At 47.5% G+C, this 24,758-nt stretch overlaps 1 protein-coding gene across 1 annotated transcript; it reads right to left on the bottom strand.

The window, feature by feature from the left end:
- Positions 1 to 17,906: 17,906 nt before the first annotated feature.
- Positions 17,907 to 23,600, bottom strand: LOC148480506 (uncharacterized). The gene is given in 2 exon segments (XM_088454299.1): positions 17,907 to 22,372; positions 22,374 to 23,600. Coding segments are annotated over 2 exon segments (2,508 nt in total). The 3' UTR covers positions 17,907 to 21,091.
- Between the last annotated feature and the right edge of the window lie 1,158 nt (positions 23,601 to 24,758).

Here is a 24,758-nt window from a genome sequence, read left to right as displayed (position 1 = left end):
TGAGCTGTCACTCAACATCGACAGCTCGCCCCCTTTGGTGCGAGACCCGGAGCAACGGAGTGCCCGTCGCTATCCTGGTCTCGCGCATGTGCATGACGGAGCCAGCTCCGTCGTGCGCATGCGCACTGGCCCACCATCGACCCGGTTGCGAGCGCACAGCGCTTGCGACCGGGTCTGAATCAGGCCCACAGTTAGTAACAGGCTTTATACTAGAGGTCTGTGATCCATAGGAAGTTTCCGAACATGTGACCCAAATGGAATCAAGTTTGAAATAATGAGCAATCTAGGAATCCCACAACCTGATGACACCTGGGAAACAGATGATCACTTTAACACTCTATCCCCTGAATGAGAGGCATACCAGCAAGCAGGATAGCTCCTCCAACGACTACAATGGAACTTTGGCAAAAGTAGTCTATCTTTATGTACTGAAATAGTCGCAGTCCTGACAGTACCCCTCCCTTTTTGGGTGGTCTCCAAACACCCACCAGGTTTTAAAGGGAATTTAGCATGAAAATTATGTTCAATTTAGGAGTATGGACATCAGAGTCTTTAATCCAAGATCTATCCTCCGGGCCATAACCCTTCCAGTCTACAAGATATTGCAATTGATTTTGATGCTTATGTGAATCCAGAATCTTATTGATCTCAAACTTCACACCTCGAGCAGTTGTTATGGGAGGTACTTAAGGCAAACTGTCATGAAATTGATTAAGAATCAATGGTCTAAGCAAGGAGACATGAAAGGAGTTAGGTACACGCATAGTTGGAGGTAACTGTAACTTACATGCCACTGGGTTGATAATTTTTATAGTATGAAAAGGACCAATATACAATAAAGGACCAATATACCGGGGAGCAAACTTCATGGTAGGTACTTTAAGTTGAAGATTTCTAGTAGACAACCAGACACGATCCCCAACAGAATACTTAGGAACAGCCGAACGTTTTCTATCAGCAAAGGTTTTATAATTGTGAGAGGCTTTCCTAAGACACTTATGTACCTCGGTCTAAATTCCAGAAAATGTTGGAAGCTTTAGCTGCTGGGACGTCCAGAGTGGGAATTGACTGATGCTCAGGAACTCGAGGATGTCGACCAGTATTGGCAAAAAAAAGGACTTACACCTGTAGCAGACGAATAATTAAAGTTATGAGCACACTCAGCCCAAGGCAAAAAATCCATCCAATCATCTTGGGAGGAAGAAATATACATTCTTAAGAAGGTCTCCAACTCCTGGTTCACTCTTTCAGTTTGTCCATTTGACTGAGGATGATATGCAGAAGAAAACTGTAATTTAATTTGCAATGATGAACATAAAGCCCTCCAAAACCGAGCAACAAACTGGACACCCCAATCAGACACTATCTCAGAAGGATGTCCATGAAGGCGAAATATCTCTTTGATAGCATCTGCCTTTATATTCAAAGAACCTGGACAATACCGGAGGACAAAATCAAAATGAGACAAGAAGAGTGCCCAATGAGCTTGTTGTGGGTTCAGGCAATGGGCAGTCTTTAAATACAAATTTTTTTTATGGTCTGTAAAAATAGTAACAGGATGTTTTGCGTCTTCTAATTAATATTTCCACTCTTCCAAAGCTAACTTAATAGCTAACAGTTCCTGGTCCCCGATGGAGTAATTACTCTCAGCACTAGATAACTTTCATGAAAAAAATCCACAAGACACTGTTCTCCCATCTGCAGCCACTTGAGATAAAACAGCCCCAACTCCATAAGTGGAAGCATCCACTTCTAGCATAAATGGTTTCTCAACGTCAGGTTGAACTAGAATGGGGGCTGCAGAAAATGCATCTTTAAGAATCTGAAAGGCATTCAATGCCTCTGGGGACCATAATTTGGGATTAGCCCCTTTTTTGTCATAGCAGTAATTGGGGCTACAATTGTTGAAAACGCTTTGATAAACTTTCTGTAATAATTGGCAAAGCCTAAAAATCTCTGAATAGACTTTAACGAAGTGGGCAAAACCCAATCTTGAATAGCCTTTAACTTTTCAGGGTCCATCTGAAGCTCAGAACCAGAGATGATATACCCCAAAAAGGGTATAACTGGAACTTCAAAAACACACTTGGAGATCTCACCATAAAGCTTATTAGCTCAAAGATGACTTAATACCTCTTTAACATGGGTACGATGATCAGAAAGATTCCTGGAAAAAATCAAAATATCATCAAGATAAACAATAACAAACTGATAAAGTATATCTCGGAAAATTTCATTCACAAACTCCTGGAACACCGCAGGAGCATTACATAAACCAAGAGGCATGATGAGGTTCTCATAATGGCCATCTCGCTTATTAAACACGGTTTTCCACTCATCACCCTCTTTAACTCTGATCAAGTTATAAGCTCCTTTCAGATCAAGTTTAGTAAACAGTTGAGAACCCTTAACTCTATCAAACAATTCCATAATGAGAGGTAAAGGATATTTATTTTTTACCGTAATCTCATTTAGACCTCTAAAGTCAATACATGGATGAAGACCGCCATCTTTTTTCTTTACAAAAAAGAAGCCCGCTACAGCAGGAGATGAAGAAGGCCTGATAAACCCCTTTCATAGGTTATCTCGTACATACTTCGACATGGCTTGAGTCTCAGGAACAGAGAGAGGGTATACTCGACCTTTAGGTGGCATTTTACCAGGGATAAGATCAATAGGACAATCCCAGGGATGATGTGGTGGGAGTTCGTCTGCCGCTTGCTCAGAAAAGACATCAGCAAATTCATGATAAGGCTGTGGGAGAGAGGGTGGAACATCTACTTTCACTTCAGCCAATCGTACCACAGGAATCAAACAATTTAATTTGCATTTGGGACTCCAAGAAAGAATTTGAGAACAACTCCAATCAATATGAGGGTTATGAAGAGTTAACCATGGTAAACCAAGAACTATATCATACATAGAAATAGGTAATACCAAAAACTTCACAGACTTTGTTTGATGCGTAACATATCCATTAGAAATTCTAGTCCCATTTACTGTAGAAAGGGAAAAAGAACGGGTTAATTTGACAACAGGAATTTTCAACTTTTGAACCAAAGACAATGAAATAAAATTTCCAACATCTAGCAATGCAGAAAACTCTTGACATGAAGAACCAAAGTCAGGAATGCTCACAGAAATTAAACAATCTTTTTTGGGGGAAACTTTAGAGAGGACCCATATTTTGACTTCCCCTCCATCAACTAGGGATGACCGTTTCCCGGCCTTATTGGACATGTTCTGAGGATGCACAATAAAAGCACAGATTAGAACGCCTTCTACTTTGCTTCTCCACTTCTGACAATTTGGCTTTGTTAATTTGCATAGGCTCATCAGATGTACCATGAGCAGAGCGAGACTGGGGAAGAAAATTTTTAGAACACTCAGTGCGACTCCTCTGAACCCCTCGTTCTCGCATATGCAGATCAATTATAATAGTCAATTAAATTAACTCATCCAATCTCAGTAAGATCCCGAGTCACCAACTCATCTTTAAGTCTTTCAGAGAGACCATTAAAATATATGCTCCTCAATGCCTCATTGTTCCACATAAGTTCTGTGGCTATAGTTTGAAAATGAACCACATACTGACCAACTGGAGCTGCTCCCTGCTTTACTCGTAAAATGTCCACAGATGCAGCCACTGATCTTCCAGGTTCGTCAAATATCCTTTTAAAAGTAGAAACAAAAGCTTGGTAATTAGACATTAAGGCATCATTTCTTTCCCATAAAAGAGAAGCCCACTCAAGAGCAATACCCGACAATAATGACATAATATAAGCAACTTTGACACGAGGGGTGGTAAAACTCTGAGGTAACAATTCAAAATGAATCTCACATTGGTTGAGAAGTCCTCTACATGTTTTTGGATTACCATCATAAGAGGTGGCATTTGGTAGGCGTAAATGAGAAGCAGAAACCCCAGATGTATTTGTAACAGGAATTTTGAGTTTATCAAGACATGTGGAAAGATCCTGTAGACACTGTAAAACTTGAACTTGAGTATCTTCCTGTACTTCCAAATGGGCGGTCAAACCCTGAAGCACCTGTACCCCAGTAGCCTGTTCCAGATTCATTTTTTGGTCACGGCTACCAACACTTGAGACTCCTGGAGGGAGGCAGGCCTACTAGGCACAATAAACTGGGGTGGTCTTAGGAATGACTTTTCCATGAAACTCAGTAGCACAGGATAAAAGTAAAATAGAATTTATTCACATAAGAATTATAAACAGCAAGGTCTCAAATAAAGTCTCAAACAGCACAGAGGTTCACATATGTAATAATATGTATAGGAGAGAATCCCCAAATATATATAAGCAGTCTTTAGCATATAAGAACTAATGTGGTAGGGAACCCCGAGTCCAGACTGAGACTAACACCTCAGGATGACATTAAGGACCTTTGCCAGGGTAGAACCCTGTAGTAATGAAAATCCGGAGCAGAGCTGGCCCTGCAGAGTAATATAGTTCCGGGACAGGACCGAGCCCTGCGGTGCAGTGAGAGATTAAGTAAACTTGAACCTTGTGGAATAGTGAAGTCGGAGCAGGGTTAAGCCCTGTAAGATGATGAGATTCCAGGACAGGGTTGAGCCCTGCGGCGTGGCTAGAGTTTGGAGCGTGGTTGAGCCCCGTGATGCAGAGAGGATTGTGGTGGGGTTGAGCCCCATGATGCAGAGAAAATTGTAGCGGGGTTGAGCCCCGGGACGCGGAGAAGAGTGTAGCGGGGTTGAGCCCCATGATACGGAGAAGATTGTAGCAGGGTTGGGCCCTGTAGTGTGGCTAGGGTTCGGAGCGGGGTTGAGCCCCGTGATGCAGAGATGACACTGTAACGGTGCAGTTGACAACTGTAACAATGATGAGTTCAATATCCACAGGAACGGAAAGACAACAGGCAAAGCAAATAGTGCAGCAAAATGGTGAAACTGCAGTGATGGAGCAATCAGCAATACTTAGGCAATAGGAATGCTGGGCCCTGTAGTGCAGCAGGTGACTGACATCAGAAGTTCATCTGGAATACAAAAAAGTCCACAGCAATCAACAGGCACAGCGGGGATCTGGCAGGAGTCCAAGAAAAGACCTGAAAGCAATGTTGCACAGACACTGAGACACAGTTAGTAACAGACTTTATTCTAGAGGTCTGTGATCCATAGGAGTTTCAGAACATGTAACCCAAATGGAATCAGGTTTGAAATAATGAGCAATCTAGGAATCCCACAACCTGATGACACATTGGAAGCAGATGATCACTTTAACACTCTATCCCCTGAATGAGAAGCATGCCAGCAAGCAGGATAGCTCCTCCAATGACCACAATGGAACTTTGGCAAAAATAGTCTATCTTTATGTACTGAAATAGTCGCAGTCCTGACAGGATCCCAGCGCCGGCATTCTAAATGCTGGCAGCCCATTTGTGAGGATTTTGACTGGATCCCGTAATTACAGTATCTACTAAGGCAGTACTTACAATAAGTTATCCAGTAGTTTCTGGAGAAGAAAATAATGGTAAATGGCCTGTGAGTACTGGTGGAAACTATAGTTTGGAAGTCCACAGTTTAATTTACCATTTATTTGAGAGGTCCAGGAAGTCAGCATGTAGGCATCTAATAAAGGTAAGATGAGCAAGGTGGTTTGTGGAGGGTTGTAGATAATAGTGAAGAATGAGAGGCAGGGCAGCCACCAGAAATCGTGGGACCTAGGACTGACAAAATAGGCAGGGTCCCACCTCCCTGTGTTTCTGCCTCTGCCAAAACCCCTTCAGTCCCCTAGAGCCCACAGACATTTACCTTCTCCTGTATCTTCTGGATGCCCCTTTTTGTGCTGTGGCTGGATCCTCTGTCAGTAGTAGAGCACGCATTATGTAATGATGTCACGCATGTCTTGCTTCAATAAAAAAAATAAAAACTTTATTGTACCAGGCACCCGTAATCCCCCACATTTCTCTCTCTCAGAGCTCCCCCGATTTCCCTCTCTCTTAGTGATCCTCCCACATTCCCTTTTGTCTGTCAGTGCCATCCCTTAAACACACACATATGTCAGTAACACCCCCCCTTCTGTCTGTCAGTGCCACCCCCTCACACACACACACGTCAGTAACACACACCCTCTTCTGTCTGTCAGCGCCACCGCCTCACACACACATATGTCAGTAACACCCACCCCACCATCTGTCTGTCAGTGGTGCCACCCACCTCCCCTCCTCATTCACCTAAGTGCGCTGCTGTGGGGCCCTCACTGCCACCTGTTGCAGCCTGGGGAGGAGTCCGCGCTGCTGGTGACAGAAGTGTGCTGCTCAACATCTCAACATATGCTGGGGCTGATGATCTGGCTGCTCTTTGTCAGGCGGCTGGCTGGTCCAGGGGAGAGGCCAGCCAGCAGGTTGTATAGCAAGGCAGTGCGGATCAACTCTGTGGTGACAATTATCCACTATGCACTGGATACTGGCATTATTCCCACCTGCTGGGCCACCGGTAGGTCCCTGGGTGGGTAGGTGGGCCCAACCCTCTCCCAGCCCAGACCCGGGACTGCACACCCAGCAGTCCCTCCTGATGGCGGCTCTGATGAGATGACTCACCCTGGGGCCAGTGCAGCAAAGAGAGGATCCGGAGGAGCTACGTGATTAAGATGGTGGTGGGCAGGAGGTCAGAATCCAGCTCCAGCGGTAGGTCAAGAGCAGGAGGGAGGCAGTAGTGCCCATCGGCGACAGGAAACTGCAAGGCAGTACAGCACTCTAAGGTGAGTAGCAGGGTACCTCAGGTGGGCGGTCTCAGTGAACTGCCGGAGAAGGAGGCAGGGACATGTCAGGGTGGGTGGAAGCGATCAGAGGTGTACCAGAACAGGAGAGCTGAGTCGCGGACCCTGATAGCAGCTGAGGGACGGGTCAACAGGAGCACTGGCAGCCAGGTTCCGGATAGCAGAAGAGGCACCATAGTTTTGTCCAGCGTTAAGGATAGTAGAGGAGGAACTGACCAGAGTTGAAGAAGTAGGTAGTAGAAAAACAGTCCAAGTAGCAGCTGTGGGCTGGGTTGGTTGGAGCAGCGCCAGTGAGTGCAGTGCTCCCAGTACTGCCCCTTATACAGTGCCCCCATTAGAAGTGATGCTTATACAGTGCCCCTTATACAGTGACCCCAGTAGTGGACCCCCTAATGCAGTGCCCCCAGTAGTGCACCCTTATACAGTGCCCCAAGTAGTACCACTTATACAGTGTCCCCAGTAGTACCACTTATACGTTGCCCCCAGTAATGCCCCTTACACAGTGCCACTGGTAGTGGACCCCCTTTGCAGTTCCCTCAATAGTGGTCCCCCCTATGAAGTGCTCCCAGTACTGCATCCTTATACAGTGCCCCTAATGCAGTGCCACCCGTAGTGCCATTTATACAGTGCCCCCAGTAGTGCCCCTTATACAGTGCCTCCAGTAGTACCACTTATACAGTGCCCCCAGTAATGCCCCTTATACAGTGACCCCAGCAGTGGTCCCCTCTAAAGCAGTGCCCCCAGTAGCACACCCTTATACAGTGCCCCCAGTAGTACCAATTATACAGTGCACCCAGTAGAAGAGCTGCTTATACAGTGCCCCTTATACAGTGACCCAGTAGTGGCCCCCCTAATGCTTATACAGTGCCCTCAGTACTGCACCCTTATACAGTGCCCCCAGTAATGCACCCTTATACAGTGCCCCTTATGCAGTGGCCCCAGTAGTGCCATTTATACAGTGCTCCATATACAGTGCCCCCAGTAGCATCACTTATACAGTGCCCCCAGTAATGCCCCTTATACAGTGCCATTAGTAGTTGTCCCCATTTGCAGTGCTATCACTAGTGGCCCCCCCTATGCAGTGCTCCCAGTAGTGCATCCTTATACAGTGTCCCCAGTAATGCACCCTTATACAGTGCCCCTTATGCAGTGCCCCCAGTAGTGCCATTTATACAGTGTCCCCAGGAGTGCCCCTTATACAGTGCCTCCAGTAGTACCACTTATACAGTGCCCCCAGTAATGCCCCATATACAGTGACCCCAGTAGTGGTCCCCCCTAAATGCAGTGCTCCCAGTAGCACACCCTTATACAATGCCCCCAGTAGTAACACTTATACAGTGCCCCCAGTAGTACCACTTATACAGTGTCCCCAGTAGTACCACTTATACAGTGCCCCAGTAATGCCCCTTATACAGTGCCACTGGTAGTGAACCCCTTTTGCAGTGCCCTCAATAGTGGTAACCCCTATGAAGTGCTTCCAGTAGTGCCCCTTAAAGAGTGCCCCCAGTAGAAGTGCCACTTATACAGTGCCCCTTATACAGTGACCCCAGTAGTGGTCCCCCCTAATGCAGTGCCCCCAGTTGTGCACCCTTATACAGTAAACCCCAGTAATGCACCCTTATACAGTGCCACTTATGCAGTGCCCCCAATAGTGCCATTTATACAGTGCCACATATACAGTGCTCCTAGTAGTGCCCCTTATACAGTGCCCCCAGTAGTACCACTTATACAGTGCCCCCAGTAATGCCCCTTATACAGTGTCACTAGTAGTGGTCCCCCTTTGCAGTGCCCTCAGTAGTGGTACCCCCTATACAGTGCTCCCAGTAGTGCACCCTTATACCGTGCCCCCAGTATTGCACCCTTATACAGTGCCCCCAGTAGTGCCATTTATACAGTGCCCCATATACAGTGCCCCCAGTAGTGCCCCTTATACAGTGCCCCTAGTAGTACCACTTATACAGTGCTCCCAGTAATGCCCTTTACACAGTGCCGTTAGTAGTGGTCCCCTTTGCAGTGCCCACATTAATAGTTCCCCCTATGCAGTGCTCCAGTACTGCACCTTGTACAGTGCCTCCCAGTAGTGGTCCCACTTATGGAGTGCTCCCAGTAGTGCCCCTTATACAGTGCCCCCAGTAGTGGTCCCCCCTATGTAGTGCCCCTTTATATAGTGCCCCCAGTAGTAGTCCTCCCTATACAGTGCCCCCAGTAGTGCCCATTATATAGTGAACCCAGTCCCATTTATGCAGTGCCCCCAGTAGTGCCTCCAATAGTAGTCCCCCCCATGCAGTGCCCCAAGTAGTGGTCCCCCCATGCAGTGCCCCCAGCAGTAAGCCCTTATATAGTGCCCCCAGTAGTGCCCCTTATATAGTGCCCACAATAGTAGTCCCCCCCTAATGCAGTAGTGGTCCCTACTATGTAGTGTCCCTTATGTAGTCCCCCCAGTAGTAGTCCCTTCCAATGCAGTGACCCCAGTAGTGGTCCCACATAAGCAGTACCCCCAGTAGTGTCCCTTATATAGTGGGCCCAGTAGTAGTCCTCCCTATGCAGTGTACCCATTAGTGATCCCCCCATGCAGTGCCCCTCACAGTATTACCCCCTATGCAGTGCCCCTTATATAATGCCACCTGTAGTAGTCCCCCTTATGCAGTGCATCCATTAGATATCTCCATGCAATGCCCCTTATATAGTGCCCCCAGTAGTAGTCCCCCCTATGCAGTGCCCTTGGTAGAGGTCCCCCCAATGCAGTGCCCCCCAATAATGCCCCTTATATAGTGCCCCCAGTAGTAGTCCCCCCCCTGGCAGTGCCAGACAAAGACACACACGGAAAAAAACAAAAAAACACTTACCTGAATCCCCGCTCCTCCGCCCACTCCACCGTCCTCCCGGGCCTGCCCACTCTGCATTATGGGAGAGATGCCATGATGTAATGATGTCTCTCCCATCACCCACTGCTAGAGCCAGAAGATGGAGCTCATGACTGAGCTCCAGTCCGGCTCTGGCAGTGGGCGCAGCAGCCAATGAGAGTCTGTCTGACTCTCATTGGCTCAAAACCCGCAAATGGACTGCGCTGAGTATCGACAACCAATAATAAATGTAAACTTATGTTTGACTGATAGAATTAGCAATAAGGCTACAAAAGGCTTCCTCAGTATCACTTATTTATTTCAATAAAATAATATTAAAGTACAACATACGAACAGCATAATATATTCAAAATGTGTAATTCTCCATTCACTTATGGAGTCCAGTAGTGTATATGTTACCGCTCACAGGACCAAATGTGGTCGTGGTGTAAGACAAGTCCCAGTTACCTCTGTATAGCGGGGATCGAAGCGTGCACCACCGTCTTCTACCGCAAACTCCGCTGCAGGGTGCGGCTTGCAGTCTCACCGCAAATGGCTTGTCTCTGTCGACAGGTAGCCTTGATATTGCTTTAGTCTTTGTATAGGGCTGTAACCACATATGCACTGGGGGCACAACAGTTGATAAGGCACAATATCCAATAAGATCCAAAATCTCCTGTGCTGTAATGATGCAAAAATTTAAATAAATGGTCTCTCTCAAATCAACTATTTTCCCTCCACAACGGGTTTTTTTTTCGATCTTGAAAAAGCCCCCAGTTGTGGAGTGAAACTAGTCGATTTTGGAGAGACCATTTTGTTTACATTTTGTAGCCTTATTGCTATTTCTATCAATCAAACATAAGTTTACATTTATTATTGCTTGTCGATCCTCAGCGCAGTCCATTTGCGGGTTTTGTGGTATATATATTTTTAGACCAGATGAGCTACTGGTCGATGGACTAGCAGCAGTGGATAAGATATTATATTTTATTTATATTTAATTAGAGTACCAGGACTTTTGGACTGACAGCCTTTCTGACTGATTGAGCCCATGACTCTCATTCGCTGCCAAAGCAAACACACTGCCGATGGGTAGTACGAGTGTACTAGCCGGTGGCGGCATTTGTTACTGTGTAGTGTGGATCGCCAGAACTGTAACTAGATGTTTTGGTGCCCTGTGCCAGAAAGAGAATTGGCTTTCCCCAAATTTTCATATAGGGACATAAGTGCACCCGAAAATGGGCCATGGCATTATGAAGAAGGGCCAGGGAAGAGACAGGAGACCAGGAGATGCTGGGGATAAATGACGAGGAAGCTACAAGTGAGAATAATAAATAACAGGAAAATTGACAGGCCCAAACAGCGCCCCCTGCCCTGCGGTGCCCTATGCCATGGCACAGGTCGTATCACTCTAGTTACGGCCCTGCGGACCGCACTCCTGCGCTGCCGGCTCAACACCCCCCTAGTTGCACCACTGGCTGAGAGGCTAAATACGGCATATATGCTTTAGCTGCAGAAGTCTCATTAAATAGGAGTATAAGAAAGAAGCTGCGGGAACATGTTACAGTGATAGCAGAAAACAGTCAGTGCTCACTCAGGGAGAGAATAGATGTGAGGACATAGTCTCACTGGCTGTCTCAGTGTCTAAACTCCACAGACTTTGCAGTCAGTGCCCATATTACATTACTTGAACTTGTAGGGAAATTGTAACTAAGGGGTCTATTTACTTAGCAGTGTTAGGAGACAGAGTGAAAAGTGATAAGGTGGCAGCCAATCAGCTCCCAACTGCCATCTCACAGGCTGTGTTTGAAAAATGACAGTTGGGCAGGGGCAGACCTATGGGAGACAATGGAGGCACCTGCCGCCAGGCTCTAACTCTGAAGGGGCACCTCCTCCACTGTCCACAACATATTCACCCCACTTAGGGCTGTAACTATGTACCCGGAGTGTACCATCACGGCTGCCCAATACATTGCACCCCTTCACGGCATCTGAGAAGATACCATAAACTAGTGGAGAGCTCCATGTCAGACCATCAACTGCTGCCGCCTTCTATCTACAGCCTGTCTGGATGCAAATTATTACATTACAGTGTCAGCGGCTGTGACGGGGGTACCAAATTATAACTTGCCTCCAGGCATCAGGGATGAACTTATGCCATACATGCCTACTCTCCCGGGAATCGCGGGAGGCTCCCAATTTTTCAGGTAACCCCCCGCGATCCCGGAAGAGTAGGCATATCTCCCGCATCCCGCCCACTTCCTAGTGAAGTGGGCAGGATGGGGAGATTTTACCTGAAATTATCGGGTCCGTCGGGAAGGGGCGGGGCTAAATTAGGCAAATCGTGTCATTTAGCCCCGCCCCCTCCTCACGGACCCGCGAATCATGGGGGTTTTCTGTAATGGGGCGGGGCCTAATGTCGTCTATCGTCTGGGCCCGCCCCCCAGAGCAGCAGGTCCCCTCCTGCTGCTCCCGGAAAGCTGCCCAGCAAAGTAGGTAAGTATGACTTATGCCACTGCAGTTGGGAGCTGATTGGCTGGCACCTTATCACTTTTCACTCTATCTCCTAACACTCCTTAGTAAATAGACCCCTAATTCTTGATTAGTCAAATGTTCCTGCTAAATAAAGTGTATGGTGTTTGATTTAAATAGTATTCAAGCTTCCTGACTAAGGGCCTCATAGTCACTGTGTATGATAAATGGTGCTGCAGCCAATCAGCTCCCAACTGTCATTTTGCAAACAGATGAGAGTTGGGAGCTGATTGGCTGGAGCACCATTATCATACGCAGCAAGTTTTATCACTCGTGAATTATAAAGCTCATTGATAAATGAGGCCCTAAGTTGTCTATAGTTTAAGATTAAGGGGCCTATGTATCAAGCTGATTTTTATATAAAATTATGCAGAAAGTGCAAAGTGTTAATTAGCACTGCAGATCGCAGTCCCCTTTATTATCAATGGGGACTATGGGCCTGATTCAGACCCACTCGCGAGCGGCTGTCCGCTCGCAAGTGGGTCGATGTTGTGCACTGCGCATGCGCACGACGGCGGGAGCTCCGTCGTGCGCATGCGCCAGACGCGACGAGCAAAGGACTTTCCTTCGCTCGTTGTGTCTGATCAAAGGGGGCGTGCTGTCGATGTTGATTGACAGCACGCCCCCTTTGGTGGGCGTGCCGGGGTCGTGCCTCCCTGACGGGGGCGTTCCCAAGGGAACGCCTACCGTCATAAGCCGGCCCACTGACATCACTAGTGATGTCAGTGGGAGTGATTTTGGCTCTGATAGAGCCAAAATCACTCCGGGCCTTGCGGTTGAATAACTCAACCGCAGGCTCCGGCTCGCAGTGGCGATGGTCGCGATGGTCAAGACGCTCGTATAGGCTGTGGGTGGTGACCCACAGCTATACGAGCGTCCAGGAGGACGCTCCATTATTATGGAGGGCGGACCTCATTCAGAGCATGCGCTCTGCTCAGAGCATACGGCTCTGAATGAGGGCCTATGATCTTACCCCTATGTACTATTCTCTAAAAAGCAAAGCTTTCCAGAGTTTAGCACCGGTAGTTTACACCATATTCAGATGGTGTAAACTACTGTTTGTCTATGGGCTCTCCAGGGAAAGGAGAGAGATCTTTCGATCTCTCCTCCGCAGCCCTTGGAAGCTGATGTTGGTTTCCCCCGTAGATGACTTTCACTTCTGTGAAAGACTTCTCCTAAATGCTGGGGTTATAGCCGTGTGAGTTCCTGGTAGTACATAGCTGAAATATTTTTATTAAAAGTGAAAATATCCCCGCCGAGTTGGATCGTTAATAATCATGGCGGTACCACGATTATTAATACATAGACCCTATAATTGGAGACCACCTGTCTCTCTGATGTGGTGTGGGAAAGAAGAAGTAAAATAATCAGCTTTATAGTGAGAAATCCCTAACCAACACCTTAGGGTGTTACAAGCTCACTTCAAGTTCACTAATAACAAACATACACAAGACCCTATTGGCACAGGATTGCAAGTGCTAGCTAGTGTCTGACAAACAAACAAATATACAGAGTACAGGGCCAAATGTAATAGGGTGAGAGTTTAGCAGTAACCTGTCACATTGGTCGAGTTTTATCTTCAAAATGGGAAAACATCTGGATGAGAGTTTAAAACGTGAGTGTTTTTGAGTCTAAAACCATGTGAGTTTGCCTGTTCTCGGTCATTGGCTGAGTTTAAAGTGTCAGAGGTTACTGCTAAACTCTCACATTCTCTAAACTCTCGCTCTATTACATTTGGCCCATACTGTGACACAGATGCCTGCAGTCTCTTACATGCTGCCCAATCACTCCATTTACCTACAACGCGCTCTTAATGGCAGCTAGTACAGTATGTAGCATTGCAGCATGAACTGCAGGCCACATAGGGCATCAATTTGTGACATATGTGGATTGGGGCAGTAATGTGTAGCATAATAATGTGAACATATTGATATGACCTATTTGGCCAGGAGCCTCCCGAATATTGGGTGCCACTCTCTGCCCCCCAAAAAGGCAGGCAAGCATCTCAGCGGCTGCCTGTCCCCACGGACTACTAATAGAAACCCCTGCAGCTGGTGGGGGGCGATGACGCGATTTGCGCTGAATCGCATCATCGTGGCCCCAACCCCTGCTTCACAATGCCTTTCATTTTGGCATTGTGAAGAGGGGGCGGGGCCACGATGATGCAATCATGTGACCCCGCCCCAATATGTGGTCATTGCCCGGCCACACCCCCACACTGTATACAGGCACTCAGCTCCCTCCAGGAAGGAGGGAGCTGAATGTCGGTAAGTGTGCCAATAGGTGTAGAACCTGAGTGGTTGCCATAGGTACCAGTGGATTGAGAAATGCAGGTTAGTCCACCCAGGTGTCCTTAACCAGGCTTGCAGGTTTATTGGTAACAGTGGTAACACACTCACAGTGGTAATGCAAGGTTAACAGCAGTAGTAACTGTTATCCCCTCAGAAGAGTTAAGTACTGTGCATCTGCACTGTACTACAACACTCACAGAACGTTGTGCAGGTCACACATATGCAGTACAAAGGTAGGAAGGTCACGCCCTTGACTGATTATGGGTTCAAGTGCCCAATGTGTATGGCAGAGGAGACAATGCAGGAGTACACTCCTCTCCAACACCTCCCTTCAGTCTGGTCTGTATCTGGTCACATAAAACATATTATACTTTACTCAAATATTTTTCGCAAAGTCCACCTGTACCTGAAAACATGGGGTTATGCAACAAAACAAACAGTGAAACACATCCTAATGTCAAATATATCCTAATCAACATTTTCTGAGGAATACACTGAGCAGTTGTGACATCAGTCACTTGCTACAAAAGTGACACTTAGAGACTTTCCCTTCCACTAGCTCATAGATGAAGTAATGTCTAATAGGAATGTGTCGGACTATCTATAGTGTTTGGTGCTGTAGGACAAATTGCACCTTTGATAGTCTCATCCTGACTCAGAAGACTTAGAGTCCGATTCAGACCCTGACGCTAAGCCGCGGTCGCTCGTATTCCAAAAGGGGCCGGGTATGCAAATTCTGCGATCGCATGGCAGGCGTAAGGACGCCCTCCATGTCTTAGAGAGCGACGGCAGAGTGAGCGCATGCCGGTGTAAAGACGCCCACTTTTCTTTCTTACACACGTCATCTCCAGGAAGTGTATGATTAATCAGTAACATTGAGAGGTAACAGAGCTGCACGCAGTGCTTGAGGTAGACCCTACCATGCCACAAGCACTGCGATCACTGCAGGCTGAAATACAACCAAGTGACGTGTACATTGATACCTCCATGCTAATTATGCACACCCATGAAACGCCATTAGAAGTTTAGAACACACAGGAACGCATGTGTTAACACATCCACACCCCCGTTTTCATAGACCTTCCCCTGACACCACCCACAAACGGCACTATCTGTCACTCAAAGTAGCGCTCAATCTGTGTACTACAAGCACATGATTCCTGATCGCAGTGACTGGCTTGCGCACGTGCATTGTGATGCATGCGCAGATGGGTGACAATCGCCCATAGCGAGCGAACACAACTTAGCGTCCGGGTCTGAATCAGGCCCTTAATTTATAAATTTTCTTTTAAGTATAAAGCTTCCTTGATGGATTCTGTAAGTGGCATGTTCTCTACCTCAGTGGCGCATAGGACAACAGTGGGTTGCTTTCAGCTTGCCCAGCTTATGGCTGCACCTGCCAATAAAATATATACTTATTAGCTAGGATACCTGGCCGGATGACTATGCAAATTAGGAGTAAATGACAGTGCAGGCAGCGTATTCTCATACCATTTGGAATGGGGTATATCAGGAGCAGACTGACTCACAGGACATAAATCAGTATAGCTTCTCAAATCACTTGAGTTTCAGAAATTACAGCAGAACAGAGGGGGTGATCCAGCTACGGATGAATATGTTATCGCAGCTGCTAATATGTTTCAGCTACGACAGCTGTCATACGGTAATACAGCAGGAGGCATCACACCTTCTGCTTGCATTACTGATCCAAGCTGCATCCAAGGATGCAGCACTGGATCATCTGCGATCTCTTCAGCTGGCTGATTGACAATGAGGTCACGCAATCAAGCCATCGCAGATGAGTAAAATAGGCCAGGAAATCTCTGTCAGTCAATGGAGAACCTGGCCTCTCCACTCCCCCCCCCAATGGTGGTGATGCGCTCCATTGTGGAAAACGGAGGCAGTCACTGCCCCCTCCCCACCCAGAAATAGCCGCAGACTGCTTCTGTACTGTGTACAGGATTGCAGACCCTTACACAGTATGGGTCAGGCATATGTGCAGTTTCCCGATAATCATGGGATCATGGCAATATGCTGAGTTTTATGAGGGGTACAAATATCAAAGATTTAGGGCCGGATTCAATTAGCCATGATAAGCCGAGCCGCGATGTTTTAGCCAACTTAACCTGTTTTTAGGCTATACTTTTTCCCTACGCGCTGCCGCTTATCTCCGTATTCAAATCCAAAAGACGCAAAAAGTCAAACAGGCTAAATCAGCAGAAAGCGAAACTGGCGAAAAGTACGTCATATTTTGGGGAAATGAGTCTGTACCACAGAAAAAGCTGCTCTAAGCCTAGAAATCACTATAGAAGTGTCCTAATAGCCCTAATAAAGGTTTCTTTGTGTTTTCAAAGTGTCAAATTTGCATATACGCAGAAGTGCTGAAAAATTATAGAGAACAATTTCTTTTGGGAAAAATAAGTCCCCACGTTAAATTTGGGGGATATGAAAATGGGTACTAGCATATTTTGATGTCTCTAAAGTGAAGATTTAAAAAATCTTTAAAATACACCTGCTGCAGCCTCGTGCAATCCCCAAAACACCTGTCCCATCCTTTTAGCCCCACAAAGTACCCGGCCCCCCCACTTTTTATCCATTTTCCAACACTTTTCTTTTTTGCCCCAAAAATTAACATGTCATTTTTTGGGTGTTCTTCATAATTTATTTTGACAGATTAGTCATTAGGATGGGTATCCATAGGGTTCTGATCCAAATCCCCACAATTGCACCCCAAAATAAAGATTTTGCACTTCCAATTCGCCTGCCTATACATAGGTGACAACACCGGGAATTGAATATGGAGATATTGTACTTTTAAAACAGGCGAAAAGTCCAAATCGGTGAAAGCTTATCTCCAAACGGCAGTTTATGTGTATAACTGAATACGTCCCTTAGTGGTAAAAACTGATCGCACTGGTTTTTCTAAGAGCACCACTAAGAATTTCCTGAGCTGGAGAAATGGCTGTTACAAATGTTTGGGGTGCACCACTTGTTCATATCTTAGTACTGGAGACTCTATTTTGTAACCGTATTTGGGCAAGAGGTTTTTAATTAAATGGCCATTAACATGTAGTTCCAACCATGTCATTTATGTGATTTTTTTGCCCATGCAACTTATACTATGTCAGGAAAACAGAGTGCCAATTAAAATTAGAATGGCACAGTATCGGGCAGCTATACAGTCGGGCACTAGTGATGTCACCATAACATAGCTACTTTGATATATAAAATAATTGAGGACGTGCATATACCCATGCAGGGAGATGACAGAGTGAAGAAATTGCTACAATTGGAATCCAGGTGGATGCACCGTCTTGAGACAATAGCCCTCTGGGGGCCTAATGAGTCCCTTGGGCATATCAATTTCATTAAGATCTGCATTGGTTTACTGCTTCAAATATATCTTAACACCTTGATATCTTACTTAACCAATATATAAATAAATAAAGACACGGACACCAGAGCTTGGCTAAAAAAGGTCACAGCTTTTTATTTATAAATTATTAATCAACCTAACCAGGGTGGCTAAGAGACGCTGCAAACTCAGTTCTAGCTTTCACGCTGATCAGAATACTCGGAGGACTACTTAAAAGTCCCCCCTCTAGACGTACTAACGATGTGAGAGTCTCACTTCCCTCTAGGGCCAATCCGAGGTGCTACCGTACAGCCAGCACCCGGGTCCCCCACACAGAGCAGGACAAATTCGCCAGGGGCAACGAGGGTCAGTGCCCCCACAAAGTTGTCTTATGCCCTCTAAAGCCACTGAGTTGCAGCGTACTCCCGCCTTGCTGTGCCTCACCTGAAGTAGAAAGCAAAAGTTAGTACACACAACTTAAAACGTGGGTGGGATGGTGGGTAAGAAGATCAACTAAAGAGACTGAGCTAAGTTCTGGCAGCCCTTAAATAGACAAAACCTAGCTCCACCTACTAACAATCCTATAGGATAATCCACTCAATCCGACACAAACAGTTTAACCCAGCAACAAGGCTGTCATCAACACCCACACCCAGCAGAAAACCAGCAATCTTACCTTTCCTCAATTCTATTCAAATTTCGTCCTCCATAAGATCTGCATTGCTTTACTGCTTCAAATATATCTTAACACCTTGATATCTTACTTAACCAATATATAAATAAATAAAGACACGGACACCAGAGCTTAGCTAAAAAAGGTCACAGCTTTTTATTTATAAATTATTAATCAACCTAACCAGGGTGGCTAAGAGACGCTTCAAACTCAGTTCTAGCTTTCACGCTGATCAGAATACTCGGAGGACTACTTAAAAGTCCCCCCTCTAGACGTACTAACGATGTGAGAGTCTCACTTCCCTCTAGGGCCAATCCGAGGTGCTACCGTACAGCTAGCACCCAGGTCCCCCGCACAGAGCAGGACAAATTCGCCAGGGGCAACGAGGGTCACTGCCCCCACAAAGTTGTCTTACGCCCTCTAAAGCCACTGAGTTGCAGCGTACTCCCGCCAAAGCAAGGCCCTAAAAGAGACTGGCCCGCCACCCAAAAACCTAACCCAGGAACGAGAACAAGTCCTTAATAAACAAAGCTGTGCCCACAGCATTAAGATGTACCCCATCATGCCGAAAAAACTTCCCAAGCTCTCCGACCAGAAAAACATGTCTAATCGCCATTCCACCCAGAGACTCAACATGTCTCGTAATTGCCACATTCACCTTCTTTCGTGACCTATCCAACGCACCATGCTTGCGCACACCTCTCCAATTCAAACGCGGCATCATATCCGACCAAACAATCTGAATTGTCGGCCATCTGACACGAATCTCTTCCAAAACTTCACGCAGCCTCACAATCAATTCAACTCCTTTCAACTGACCAAGATCATTCCCTCCAACATGGAGCACCAAGAATTTGGGAGTTCCCCATTTGGAAACAGATGAAACAATCAATCCTAGCACCGACTCCACACGTAAACCTCTCACACCAATCCAGCGAACGCTAACACCACTCGCCCACAAGTTCTGACCCTGTGACAAGACATGTTTTTCCGCCCAAAAAATATAAGAATGGCCCACTAGCCACACTGTCACATCTTCATTTGCCAAATCTGTGGAAAAAGAGAAAAACCCTAACCTTAACAACCGCACCATACCCAAAAACACAAACACAACTTTAACAACACATGGCAACTAACTAGCAGAGATGCAAATGTGGGGAAACTGGAACCCGAGTGAAGAAGAAAACCCAAAAAACCTTCCCGTGAACCAAATATGGGCCAAATCATGGCTAACAGGAGGAAAAATGAAAAAATCCCTTCACACCCCCAATTGCTCAACGCTAGCCGTTGAACAATTGGCGGGTAAGCAACGCTTTCGGGTTGACGCCAGGAGCGCATCTACAACTTGTCGCAGCGCACATACTTCTTAAAAGCAGCCGACTTCCAACGCACTACTTGCTGAATGGAGTCTGCGGAAGCTCCAGCGAGAGCCGCGCTAGTAGCAGCCCCAATTCGGAAGGAATGAGTACCATATTCTGACGGATCTGCCCCTAATTCAAGCAAGCCTTTCCTAAATACTGCTGCGAACTGGTATTTCATAAGGGGCGAATTATCCGCATGTAGCAACCATTGCGCTCCCCCCGAAGGGCGCATGTAATCTGCCGCTAAGTGTACCGGACAAATATTCTGGTCCTGCTGTTGTGGTAAAGTAACCCACTTGCCCCTGCCTGTTTGATCGGTTTTAGAGAAACGAAGTCGACAAAGCACCGACGAATCTCTAAAAACGATATCGCTCAACAAAAGTCCTGAGGAATTGGACGCCTTGCTGGAAGCTACCAGCTCACTAACTCTAAATGCACCAAAAAATGCTGTTGCAAATGTAATACGGAAAAGACAAGCCTCAAAATTATCAGAGGCCACCCTCCCCATTACTGATAACAAATTTGCCAACAACTGTAGGTCCACGGGCCGACGTGAATCCGAACGAATGGGGAAAACCTTAGCCCAACCTTTCATGGACTTTGTTAACACAAAAGACTTGGTGGGGTCATGCAAACCCTTCAGCTTACAAAAAAAAGAAATCCCTGCAAGCGCGGATCCCATGGAGGCCCTGGACCTACCCTGTTGATATCTTTCCCAAACAAAGGAAGAAATCAACTCATCTGCCGACTTACCCTCCTTCTCAAGGAGTGCACCATGAGTGCACCAATCCCGCCAAGCGGCCGAATAAGCCATGAGAGTCGACGGGGCAAGCGATTGTAACGCCAAACCTTCTAAGCCGGCCTGATGATCTGCCACACAAAAGGGGGGCACACCAACCCAACGTCAGAAGCCGACGGGACAAGGGCTTTAAAGCGCGCAAACTGAAAGCGAGACAAAGCATCAGCAATTTCGTTACAGACACCCGGTACATGTCTAGCTCGAAACCTTATATTACCCTCGAGGCAGCGCAAAACTAAATGCCGAAGTAAACGTAAAACAAAAGGTGAGGACGAACGTTGGTTGTTGATGGCGTGAACCACTCCCAGATTGTCACACCAAAATACTACTTGGCAGTTACTCAGTCATACCGACCAGAGTTCCACCGCTACGACAATTGGGAACAGCTCCAACAACAACATGTTATTCGTCAGCCCCTCCCTGTGCCAATCAAGAGGCCATGGAGCAGCACACCACTCCCCATTGAAAAAGGCCCCAAAACCAGACTACCCAGCCGCATCAGTAAAAAGTTGAAGCATGCTATTCGCCAATGGGGGCGAAGGCCAAATGCGTTCACCATTGAAACTCAACAAAAAACGCTTCCAATTCCTAAGATCCTCTTTAATCTCTCCCGACAGGCGAATATACTGATGCGGCTGCGTCGCACCGACTGTGGCCCTCTCCAATTTTCTGCAGAAAACTCTACCCATGGGAATGATCCGACAGGCAAAGTTTAAGGAACCCAGGAGCGACTGAACCCTGCGTAATCTAACTGATTCTGCTGCTAAACACGACTCAATTAGTTCCTGCAGCTTCTCCACTTTATCTTTAGGTAGCCTGCAACAACCCGCTGTCGTGTCTATCTCTATGCCTAAGTACGACAAACACGTCACCGGACCCTCCGTCTTGTCATGGGCAATGGGGACACCCAACACTTTTAACAAAGCCTGCGCTGAAAAGAGAAGATCAGCACAAACTTCGCTCTTTCCTGGGCCTATAAAGAGAAAATCATCCAAATAGTGCGCTATACCCATCTGACCTGTACCGGCATGCAGACACCATTGAAGAAAAGAGCTGAATTTCTCAAAATAGGCACAGGAAACCGTGCAACCCATGGGCAAACACTTGTCTACAAAATAACCCGAATCCAATTTAAAACCCATGAATTGCATGGCCTCCGGATGCATCGGTAACAAACAAAATGCAGCCTCTATGTCTAGCTTTGCCATTAAGGCGCCACTACCAAAACTGCGAACTAAGTCTAAAGTACCATCAAAAGATTGATACACTACCCTACAATAGTTCCCAGGTATCGCATCATTCACGGAACCGCCCCGAGGATGGGAGAGATGTTGAATCAAGCGGAACTTACCCGGCACTTTCTTAGGAACCACCCCCACCGGGGATATACAGAGGTTATGCAAAGGAGGACAGGGAAAGGGACCTTCCATCCTCCCCAGCAAAACCTCCGCACTCACTTTATTCCTCAATTCCCCTGGGAAGTCCCTGGCGGAACGCAAATTCTGTGACGCCCTTATCCGCAAAGGCCCCATTATAGGTAAACGAAAACCAACTGTGAAACCTTCTAACAAAAACAAAGCATCCTCTCTACTAGGATATAACTGTAACCATCTGGTAAGAGAATCTAAGCATACTGGAGAAAAGGCTTTAACCATTTCCTTTGTGACTCTCTCCTCTATCCTGTGACGCACTTCCTGAACCCCGTCGACAATCCTTGGCTGGACGCTCCCCCCCGCAGAGACGACAGGAGTGGCGAAAACGACAGCCAGCACCCCGCGTACACTTGGAGTCATTATAGGCAAAACATTTACCTCTCCCCCCTCCCGCCGTCCCCTGTCTGTGGTTTCCGAGATTCTTACGAGGGGGAGCACCATCCAAGGGGGGCCGATGCTGCTGCGACACCTCCAGCCAAACCTCTATGTCTTTAACCCCAAATGGAATGAGGAGAGCACCGTCATGCTTCTTCCGAAATTGAGAGTCATATTCGCGCCATGCTAGATTACGAGACCTGACGAACATGTCGAGTACCAAAAATAAATATCTTATAATGTTAACATGTTGGTCTGCCCTGGTCTCCAAATAACATGTCGCGAAAATGAGCATTCCCTTCAACCATGTGTTGAAGCTGCAAAAGGCATCTTCACCAATGCCGCCCGACTTCTTCGCCTGTGTGAATCCCTTTTTCATATCATCTGTGAGCGAAAAAAGGTCCACAAATTTTCCCCTGCGTATTCTGCTTCTAACACTTTTACGCAAGCCCCTAAGCACCGCCGTATTAGCACAGTGAACCGTGTCTGCGCCTGCTTCTTGCGCTATTGCCCCTATTTCATCATCCTTCCTAGTATTGTTACTAGACTTTTTTGCTAGACGCCGCGCTACCATTCGCGCAATTTTGCGGGGGCGTGCAGGGGATCCAGAAGAGTGTGAAGAGGAAGAGGAAGAATCGGTAGAAGACATGTCATTTTCATGCTCACCAGAACCTGATGGGCCCGGAACTTCTTTGCCCACTTTATCTCTTGCTTCCGCACCTGTCCCGGTCACCGTGGTAGAAGGGTCTTGTGCCGTTTCAGACAACGAAGGCATTACAGCCACCGCGGTAACTTGCCCGCTAACCGCATCTGCACCTGAAACTGAAAGAGATGTGTGAGGCACCGGCAACGTGGACAAGGTAGCGATAGTGGGCGCGGGAGTCGGGTCCACCACCGAAGGGGCAATGCGAGGACCTCGGGCCGGAGATGCTTGACTGTTATTATCAACAGGGGGTTCAAAGGAAACGTATGGGAAATAGGAGGATAAAGCACAGGCCGAAGAGGGGGTGCGGACGGGGCAGAGGGGTAAACTTGCCAAGGCGGTACATAAGGGTAATATAATTGCTGCTGTGTTAAAGCTGAAGGGTAGTAGATGGGGGGTGCTGTAAAATGTGGCCCGTACAAAGAAGAGGAAGGGGCCACTGCAGGGGAGGATAAAACAGGTGGGGCAACACCTGAACTCCATGACGCTTGGCTCCAATTAGGACCAGCCATGGAAAGGGGCATTGGTGATGCGCTCGCTGCTGCCTGACTACCTGCTGGCATGAACCACGGGGGCTGATAAGCCGCCTGCGATACCACACTAATGGGTACCACCCCACCATGAGTGGGGAACCAGCTGGGAGCTGGTAAGCGTGGCGCTATGCTGCTATGCAGCTGACTGGCCGTGCCGGCAAAATAAGGGGAGCTCATCCCCAAAATGGCGCCCGGCTGTAAGATGGCCGCCGGACCCGCCGCGTGAGCCAGGCCGACAGGACCACCCTGTGCTAAAGAGGCAGAGGAGGAGGTAAGCGGGGAAACAAGCCCACCTCCCAGGCCCGCATAAGGCCATGCGGAAGGACCAGCTATGTGCCCGGCTGCCGCGTAGGGACCTGTCGCCGACGGGTGACTCGCGGAAGGAGCCCCCGCCGGAACAGGTAAGAGGGGAGTGCTAGGAGGGGGAGAAAGGCTGACTATGCTGGGCAAACCTGATAGCGGCGCGGGACCAGAGGCACCGGAAGATGTGCCCGGCGATGGAGTGGGGATGCTGTCGGTCGCGGAAGGAGGTCGCTCCGCCATGAGGCCCGAACCTGATGCAGTCAGGGGAGGGAGAGGTACTGGGGAAGCCAGCCATGTGGAGGGCTGCAAAAGCAAGGGAGGGGGCGCGGCCAAAGAGGGAGTGCCTGTGTGTGCTGGGGGACTGCCGGGGGGGATGATGGATCCACCCGGAGACAAAAGTAAAAGGGCAGGCTGAGGAATTGGGGATGGACCACGGGCGGGAGCGGAGCGAATGGGGCAGGCAAAATCAGCCAGCCGGCTGGGGGGGGGAGCGGAGCGGCGGGGCCGTGACATTATGAATGGAAAGAGGAAAGATGCAATCGAGTGCTGGCAATGTGCAAAAAAGAGCAGACTAGCAACCCAGATACTTAGCTTGTGTAAGAAGATCAACTAAAGAGACTGAGCTAAGTTCTGGCAGCCCTTTAAATAGACAAAACCTAGCTCCACCTACTAACAATCCTATAGGATAATCCACTCAATCTGACACAAACAGTTTAACCCAGCAACAAGGCTGTCATCAACACCCACACACAACAGAAAACCAGCAATCTTACCTTTCCTCAATTCTATTCAAATTTCATCCTCC

This window comes from Taudactylus pleione, unplaced genomic scaffold, assembly GCF_031769625.1.
Source record: "Taudactylus pleione unplaced genomic scaffold, aTauple2 ptg000611l, whole genome shotgun sequence".
NCBI classification, from domain to species: domain Eukaryota; kingdom Metazoa; phylum Chordata; class Amphibia; order Anura; family Myobatrachidae; genus Taudactylus; species Taudactylus pleione.
The sequence above is the reverse complement of the archived record's forward strand: the minus strand, read 5'-3'. Positions and strand labels throughout refer to the sequence as shown.